The sequence below is a fragment of the Cebus imitator genome, unplaced genomic scaffold, assembly GCF_001604975.1.
Source record: "Cebus imitator isolate Cc_AM_T3 unplaced genomic scaffold, Cebus_imitator-1.0 Scaffold375, whole genome shotgun sequence".
In the NCBI taxonomy this organism is placed as follows: Eukaryota; Metazoa; Chordata; class Mammalia; order Primates; family Cebidae; genus Cebus; species Cebus imitator.
In genome coordinates this window covers 830,416-839,528 of record NW_016107690.1, presented here as the reverse complement: position 1 = coordinate 839,528, position 9,113 = coordinate 830,416, and the positions used below count along the sequence as shown (strand labels likewise).

At 60.5% G+C, this 9,113-nt stretch overlaps 1 protein-coding gene across 7 annotated transcripts in view; it reads left to right on the top strand.

Annotated features, from left to right (window-relative positions):
* Nucleotides 1-9,113, top strand: part of NFIC (nuclear factor I C) — a 101,253-nt gene that overhangs the window by 89,922 nt on the left and 2,218 nt on the right. For 2 of the 7 annotated variants that reach the window (XM_017507435.2, XM_017507434.2), the window contains exons 8-10: nucleotides 260-444; nucleotides 1,539-1,692; nucleotides 4,829-4,914. In XM_017507435.2, coding sequence (XP_017362924.1) covers nucleotides 260-444; nucleotides 1,539-1,692; nucleotides 4,829-4,914 — 425 coding nt within the window. Of the gene's footprint in view, nucleotides 1-259; nucleotides 445-1,538; nucleotides 2,125-4,828; nucleotides 4,915-9,113 lie in introns of those variants that run through there. The other 5 variants (XM_017507437.2, XM_017507436.2, XM_017507433.2 and 2 more) reach the window with 3 other exon arrangements.

Sequence of the window (9,113 nt, the reverse complement as noted above, 5' to 3'; positions counted from 1 at the left end):
AGACGGGGTTTCACCATGTTGACCAGGATGGTCTCGATCTCTTGACCTCATGATCCACCCGCCTCGGCCTCCCAAAGTGCTGGGATTACAGGCTTGAGCCACCGTGCCCGGCTGATGTTATTATTATTAAACGCTCTTGAGGTGGAGGGAAAATAAATAAATAAACGCACTGAGATGCAGGCAGGAACCACAGTCACATAGCCGCAGAGCAGACCGGCAGGGGCCCCCGAGTAACCCCTACCTCCCACTGTCTCCGCAGGGATCGCCCGGAGCCCCCACCCGTCCTCCGCTCTGCACTTCCCCACAACGTCCATCCTGCCCCAGACGGCCTCCACCTACTTCCCCCACACGGCCATTCGCTATCCGCCTCATCTCAACCCCCAGGACCCGCTCAAAGATCTCGTCTCGCTGGCCTGCGACCCAGCCAGCCAGCAGCCTGGACCGGTGAGTCAGGCGGGGTGCATCCCGGGCCTCTCCTGGCGGCTCCAGTCGACCTCCGGGGGCCGCGTGCTCACACGAATGCACAACCTCTGCTTTAAAGGGCCCTGGAGACTCGGTTCTGAAATCCCCTCCTCTGTTGGGCTGGGAGGCAGCTGGATTGGGTAAGAATCGAGATGCTTTCCTATGTGAGGGTCTCAGACGGGTCAGTGGCCTGCGCAGGTCCCCGCAACGGCATGGGTCGTCCTCAGGTTAACAAGGCAGAGAGGGATCAGGCCTAGCGGCTCACGCCTGTGATCCCAGCACTTTAGGAGGCCAAGGCGGGAGGACTGCATAAGCCCAGAGTTTAAGACCAGCATGGGCAACAGAGCGTGCCCCCGGTTTCTACAAAAAATATTTTAAAATTAGCCAGGCATGGTGGTGTGCGCCTGTAGTCCCAGCTACTGAAGAGGCTGAGGTGGGGGGATCGCTTGAGCCCGGGAGGTGGAGGCTGCTGTGAGCTAAGATTGTGCCACTGCACCCCAGCCTGGGTGACAGAGCAAGACCTTGTCTCAAAAGAAAAAAATCCCTGGTGGTCTAGTGGTTAGGATTCAGCAAAAAAAAAAAAGAAAGAAAAAAAAAGGCAGGAAGAAATTGATTGTAAAGAAACAATGAAACTCAGTTCAAGCAAGCCAGCTTTCGCCAGACTTCCATAGGAAGCTTTGGGTGTTCGGAGCCTTTTGGACTTTGGAACCACGGGCCAGGCCGTGGGTGATGGACGATTGTGTGCTCATAGCGAATGAGGAGCACACGGAGGGCTTGCTGTGAGGAGGCCGTGGCGCTGTTTGGAAGGACGTCGGTCGAGTTGCCATGCAGGGGGTTTACGGGGGAGTTGCAGTGAGCGAGGCCCCAGCAGTGCCGGGCTTCGAGTGACACTGGGAAGCGGGCGTCCCCAGGCCCCTCAGACCCACCAAACCCATCACGGCCACACCCGCGCCCTGGCCCCCCAGCCTGCTAGCTTCCCAGCCTGGGCCGTGCACAGAGCCGGGGGCGGCCGGCGCCAGCAGACCGAGGCAGAGGGGGAGCCCACTCCTTAACCATGTGTCTCTCTGTTCCCCCAGTTAAATGGAAGTGGTCAGCTCAAAATGCCCAGCCACTGCCTTTCCGCTCAGATGCTGGCTCCTCCGCCCCCGGGGCTGCCACGGCTGGCGCTCCCCCCTGCCACCAAACCCACCACCACCTCCGAGGGAGGAGCCACGTCGCCGACCTCGCCCTGTAAGCACGCGGGAAGCGGTGCCCTGGTGGGGCGGACGTCCGCAGGGAGGCCTGTCCTCTTCCCAGCCCCACTGCCAGGTCAGAGGTCAGGCCCAACCCTGCAGGACCTGGCGAGTTTGGTGGGTCTCTGGAGAGCAGCCCAGGGGCCTTGTGGTCTGGCCACATAGGGCTGAGGCAGCCTTAGGGGCTGGCAGGGCCAAGCCACGGCCCAGGGTGAGAGTCCAGGGTCTGTCCCCTTCGCTGAGCAGCCTGGGCGACCCCGGTGTCCACTGCAGTCTGCTGAAAACCTCCCCTGATGTGTCAGGAAGCTGACGGTGGACACAGATCTCAGGTGGCAGCCCAAGGGCCAGACTCGACCCGCAGACTGGTCTTTCGTTTGTGGAAAAGGAGAATCAGTGTGATCGTTTTAAAATCAGGACGTTTCACATAAAATTTTCTGGAGTTCTGGCTTCCTGGGGAGAAATGAGCCATATCAGGTCCAGTTCCTTTGGGTGACCTGGCTGGAGCACACCTTTAGATGGGACCCTCTTCACCTGCCACCTCACCCGGAAGCCCCTGGGTCGGCGGCTGCTGCAGCTTCTAGACTTTTCCACTCTCTGGATGTGGTTCTGGATGGCCGCTGGACGGCCCCTCAATCCTGGGATCCCGGCCTGAGTATACCATAGACACTTAATAGATGCAGGACACCATGTAGGATCCACGTGGAGTTCGTTCGCAGCAGCTCTGCCCCCACCCCGTTCATCCGAAGCCCCCAGACTCTCCCTGCCACCCCTGTGCAGGCTTGGGTGGGTCACCCACCCTCACAGGCCGCCAGACATCTCAGAGCCTAGAGAGGACTCCATCTTCCCCTCACCCGCCTTTTTGAACATCTCTGTCCCACACTCAAGTGAGACCCCACAGCCCTCTTGAGCAGTTAGTGGCCACGGCTCCTTCTAGGCGTCCTTGTCTCCTCTTCCCCTGCCCCGGCGTTCCTTGCCCTGTCCCCACTGCCTGCCAGAACCGGGGCTGCCAGCCGGTAAAACCGGCTTCTGATCACTGGCTGGAGGGGGTCAGCCCCAAATCCACCCTGGGCTGGAATCCCGCCTCTGCAGCTGTCTTCCAGTGTGACCTCAGGCAGGCGTCTTCTCCTCTCTGAGCCTCAGTTTTCTCAGCTGCAAAATGGGTTTGCCTTGGTGCCCAGTTCACAGGGTGGTGGGGAGTAAGCTGGTGACATGGGTCAGGGAGGACATTCCGTGTGGCGCCTGGTGCTGTGCTGTGTCAGGTGGCTGCGGTAATTCTCACCAGCTGTCCCTGCCTGCTCCTCTGTGAAATGGGAGCATTGACTGCATAGGATTCGCTCAGGGCTCCGTGGGATTCTGCCCACTGCCCGGCATACGGTAGACACTTAACAGATGCAGGATGCTGCATAGGATCCACTCAGGGCTCAGTGAGATTATGCCCAGAGCCTCGTATACAGTAGATACTTAATAGATGCAGGATGCCACGTAAGATCCACTCAGGGTTCGGTGGGATTATACCCAGTGCCTGGCATACAGTAGACATTTAATAGATGCAGGATACTGCGTAGTATCTGCTCAGAGCTTGGTGGGATTATGCCCAGTATATACAGTAGACACTTAATAGATGCAGGATACTGCATAGGATTGACTCAGGGCTCAGTAGGATTATTCCTAGTGCCTAGCATACTGTAGACACTTAATAGATGCAAGATACTGCATAGGATCTATTGAGGGCTCAGTGGGATTATGCCCAGAGTCTGGCATACAGTAGACACTTAATAGATGCAGGATACTGCATAGGATCTACTCAGAGCTCAATGGGATTATGTCCAATGCCTGGTATACAGTAGACACTTAATAGATGGAGAATACTGCATAGGATCTACACAGAGCTCAATGGGATTATGTCCAGTGCCTAGTATACAGTAGACACTTAATAGATGCAAGATACCGTGTAGGGTCCACTCAGGGCTGGGTGGGATTATGCCCAGTGCCTGGCATACAGTAGACACTTAATAGATGCAGGATACTGCATAGGATCTACTCAGGGCTCAGTCAGATTATGCCCAGAGTCTGGCATATAGTAGACATTTAATAGATGCAGGATACTGCATAGGATCTACTCAGAGCTCAATGGGGTTATGTGCAGTGCCTGGTATACAGTAGATACTTAACAGGTGCAGGATACCGCATAGAATCCACTCAGAGGTCAATGGGATTATGTCCAGTGCCTGGTATACAGTAGACACTTAATAGATGCAGGATACCGTATAGGGTCCACTCTGGGCTCAGTGGGATTATGCCCAGTGCCTGGCATACAGTAGACACTTAATAGATGCAGGATACTGTGTAGGGTTCACTCAGGGCTCAGTGTGATCATGCCTATTGCCTGGCATACAGTAGACACTTAATAAAGGCAGGATAGGCATGGATTCCACCCCCCTTTCCCTGCAGTGGGGCTCGTAACTGCAGATCCACCCCACTTCTCCCCCTAAGCCTGGCTGCCTCCAGCTCCCCCCAGCCCTAGCCGAGACAACTCGGGGACCCTGCCTGTTTCAGCTGCCTCTCCCCTGTGCTGGGCCTGGGCCTGTCTGCGGCCCCCGTCCCCGCCGTGGCACGAGGCGGTGAGTTACTCACAGGCTGGCAGAACATAACAGCTGAGACTTGAAATACAAATACGCGCATCTGTGCGTACGCACCCCCAGCCCCCCCTCTGCCCTCTCCAGGAAGAAGATTAATAAATAAAACGCCCTCAATAATGCATGCGCCCTGCACGGAGGCAGCCTGCAGTGGCAGGATGGGGTGGGCACTGGCGCACCCTGGATAATTCACAGGCAGTTCGTGAATTATGGAGCCATCCGCCCTGCCGTCCCTCTCAGCAGACACCCCACCCACCTGGGCGATCTCAGCTGTGACCCCTGGGTCCCTCCAGTCAGGATCCCCGCCTCCCAGGGACCTCAGGCCTTTCAAGGGGGCCCGGTTCAGCCGGGGGAGGGCAGCAGGCTCCGAGGCCCCAGGCACCGGGTGCGGAGGCTCAGCTGTGTGGCGCCCGGCGGTGGCCACCCTCTCTGGGCCCAGGGCCGCCCGGCCGCCGCGACCCCTCGCTAACGGGCTCTCGGTCTCTCTCCTCCCTGCAGCCTACTCTCCGCCCGACACGTCCCCTGCAAACCGTTCCTTTGTGGGATTAGGACCAAGGGATCCTGCGGGCATTTATCAGGCACAGGTAGGGGCCAAGAGGCCGGCTGCGGGGGGGCGGGAGGGGCAGGGCAGAGGGGCCGGCCCAGGGGGGCTCAGGGCAAAGAGGGCCTGCTGGGTCCCACGCCACACCCCCCGGCATAGGGGCGCCAGCCTCCCACACCCAACCCGGGCCTTGAGCCTCCGCCTGGCCTCTCCCTGAGGCCAGATTTCCCTCCACTTTGGTCCTGAGAGGATGGGGTGTGGCCCCAGACTCTGCCTGTGGAGTTTCCAGGGGTGTTTCCTGGAGACCGTCATGGCAGAGCCATGGGACCAGGGCCATTACCAGCTGCTTCCCATTGTACAGACGGGAAAACTGAGGCCCGGAGAGCTAAAGGGATCTGCCCAGGGTCACACAGGGCTTTATACCTCCCCAACCTCCAACCCCCTCCATGCCGAGGCCTAGGGGGACCACGGGAAGGCCGGGAGAAACTGAGGCAACCCATGGCGGGGCGTGGGGCCTCCCAGGACAGCATCCAAGCCCCACCCCAGGCTTCAGCCCACATCAGAGCCAGTGTGAGGGGTGGGGGCAGAGAGGCATCATCAGTAGGGCAGACAGGATGGGGCAGGGCTGGCATTCACGTTCCCCGTTCCCGGTTCAGATGGCTGCAGCTGGGTGAGCGTGAGCCGTGAGCCGGGTCTCACCACCCCCAGAAGGCAGGCAGACAGGCGGTTAACAGAGGAGACTCGGAGAAGGGCCGGGAATCCCAGCTTCCTGCGGAGGGGGGTGTGGGAGGGCAGCCGTAGCCCCAGGTGTCCCCCGCCCCCACCCCAGTCAGGGGCTGTCGTCTGTGCCTGTGCGGGCCAGGAGTGTGTGAGTCTGCGGGTTATGGTAAGCAGCCGGCTGGCCTTTGAGCCTCTCCTCCTTCCAGGTTTGTGCTGGGGAGAGGGTCGGAGGATGCAGGGTCGCAGCCGCAGAACTGCGGGTGGATGTGTGGGTTCCCCAGGGGCCGTGTTCTAGTCTTCTGGCCACTGCGGGAGGTTTTCTGCTGCAGAGCCCACAGCAAGGGTCAGGGGGCCTCCCTGGGACCCTGCAGGGCCATCCTGGCTGAGCCAGCCCCGGGGGAGGGGAGGTGGCATTCCCGGTCCCTTCCTGTGCCGGGTGCCCAGGAAGCCTGTAGGCGGCACCTCCCTCTCCTCCTGGGTGAGCCCTGGGCCCCTGGGCCCCAACACCAGCCGGAGGAGGAAGCAGGCCACGGGAGACTTGAGGCTTCTTCTCCTGAGTTCAGAGGATTCCTGTGTGCTGTGGGTGGAGGGGATCCTGGGCCAGGAGCCAGGCCTCCAGCCCAGCACTGCTTCACCCACTCTGAACCTCTGTCTCTTCCTCTAGCCATGGTCACCTGCGCCAGGAGCCTTTGGCACTGGGGGACAGAAAGGGCACTGAAAGGTTCAGACTTCCCCACACCCCCTAAATATTAAGCACCCTGCCTTGCACCCACAGAGCCCCGGAGAGGGGAGTGACTTGTTCAGGGTCCCCCAGTGAGCTGGGGAGCCCCCAAGGTAGACATTCAGGACTCCCCGCTTTGGGATTTGGCCCCCCTCCCCTGCCGGGTGCTGATGGAGCCCTGCGTTACCTCTGCCGCCCCCACCGGCGCCACTGCCACCGGCACCTCTCCCTGCCCCTGCGGGAGGCTGGGAATGTCCTTAAGTGGTTCAGAAACCAAAGCTAATAAAAGTTGCGGGCAGAGGGAGGAGGCCCAGCCCGCTTAACCCTTCCCCAGCCTCTGCCTGGGCCAAACTCTCTGACCTGGCCCTCCCGCCAGGGCCCGGGGCGGGCCCCCCTCTCACACTGCGCTGGCTCCAGCCCCACCCCACCCGAGCCTGGGAGGGGAGGGAAACTGAGGCAGGCGAGGGCAGCACGTTTCTCAGCATCCCTCTCTTGATCCGCTGGACTCCTCTGGGAACCCAGAAGGGGTGGGACCAGGGCTGGCGGAATGGGGTGGGGAGAGGCACTGGTAGGGGGCTGTGCATAGGCAGTGGTGTGGGGGGGGGGTGTGGGAAACAGCTGGAATATGGAGACCTCTGGCAGCAGGGGCCAGACAGATGGCGTGGGCTTGGCTCCGGGGTAGTGGGGAGCCGTGGAAGAGTTTAGAGGGAGGGAGGGGCCATTCGCCAGGCATCGGAGTCAGAGCTTTCTGGGGCACAGAAGGGAGGTGACATTGTCGGGAGGTGACATCGTCAGGAAGTTCTCAGGGGAGCATGGCTTCGGGGGGAGGTGATATCTCCAAACTGGGTGTCCGGGGAGGGCAGCTCTGGGGAGAACCCCATCGGTGCCGCCCTGACTGGACCACAGTCCCTGAACTGAAAGCACCCGGGCTGCGGCCAGGCACCACCGCCTCCCTGCAGACCCTGCTCTCCCCACTGCCCGCTCCCCGCTCCCCGCTCCTGCTCAAAGGGCCCTGAGCTCCGAGGCCTCTCACTTCCAATTCTGGCGAGTCAGCACTTCTGCCTCTGCCTCCTGTATTCCTGGCTTCCCTCTGTCCCCTCCTCCCCCAAGCCTGGGCGGGCACCCCTTTCCCTGTGCCTCTACAGCTCCGACACCCTCCAGTCCATGGACTCCTCCCCCCCTCCACCGTCAATATCCCTCCCTGTGATCAATGTTAATTGATCTCACCCTGGTTAGTTGCCTGCCCAACCCCCCATGTCCTTCCCCATCAATCCCCCACAGTGAGACTGGGTGGCTCTGACGCCCCAGCCCCTCCCCTCTGTGATGTCGCCCCCCACATTTCTCTGCACGGGAGCCCACGTCGCAGGTGGGTCAACCAAGGATGGGGGTGGGTGTTGAGCCACCTGCCAGGAGCCACACAGGCGGCCAGAGCCAGGCCGGCAGGATGCCATGAGCCTGGACCTCACACCCGCCCGTCACCCCTTGGCTGAGGGGGAGGATGTGGAGTTGAGGGTGGCCCTGAAACCATTGCTGGGGCCAGAGCCAGGAAGGGAGGGGAGAGGAGGGTAGGGAGGAAGGGCTCAGGGGAGGCTGGTCCACCACGGGAGGGTCACGCCCAGAGTCTGTCGGTTGCTAACAGAAACCAGACATGAGGTAATGGCCAAGATGAACTTGAACTTGGCTGGAGGTGGGGCGCTGGGAACCACGGTGGCGCCAGTTAGATGGTCTGGCCCAGCGGCGGCCTGGTTGGAGGGGCTCTGTTGAATGATTTGCCACAGGGGTGGGGGCAGCCCTGCCTCTAACCTCAGTGGGGGACTGGAGGGGTCTCCCCAGGCCCGGAGGCACAGCCCTCCCCTCACAGGCCACGCTGGAGGCTCCATCGGGGTTGGAGTTTGCATTTCCAGGACAGGGATCGATCGATACAGCAGCTTCTCTGCAGAGACTGAGGCCGGAGCTGTCCCCAGATCATGTGACCCTGGGTCCAGCCCCATGCAGACCTCCCCTCCCTGAGCCTCGGTCTGCAGCCTCTGGGAGGTTGAGAGCCATCCTCAGCCTCCCTGTGCTTCGTGAGCTTCTGTGGGGTGAGGGGGGCCGTCTGGGCCTCCTGTGACAGGGTGGGCCCTGGACTCCCAGGACAGTGCCCAGATGATGCCAAGGGGCTCCTGAGAGGCAGGCTAGGGGGTTGGCCCTGGGCAGGAGCAGCAACGAGAGCTGGAGCCAGACACTCCTGAGTTCCCATGCTCACTCTGCGACTTCCATGCTGGCGACCTCCGGCAAGTTCCTTGACTTCTCTGGGCCTCACTTTCTTCAGGAAAAACGGGCAGTGGAGGGAGACCTACTCCCTCCTTTACAGGAGTGCTGGGGGGATCATTAAAGGGGAGAATGTTTTTAAGAAGTAAGTGAAGAGACCGGGCGGGGTGGTCTGTAATCCAAGTACTTTGGGAGGCCAAGGCAGGTGGATCACCTGAAGTCAGGAGTTTGAGACCAGCCTGGGGAACACGGTGAAACCCCGTCTGTACCAAAAATACAAAATTAGCCTGGTGTGGTGGCGGGCATCTGTAATCCCAGCTACTCGGGAGGCTGAGGCAAGAGAATCACTTGAACCTGGGAGGCAGAGGTTGCAGTGAGCCAAGATCGCGCCATTGCACTCCAGCCTGAGCCACAAGAGCGAGACTCCATCTCAAAAACTCAACAACAGCCGGGCGCGGTGGCTCAAGCCTGTAATCCCAGCACTTTGGGAGGCCGAGGCGGGTGGATCACGAGGTCAAGAGATCGAGACCATCCTGGTCAAAATGGTGAAA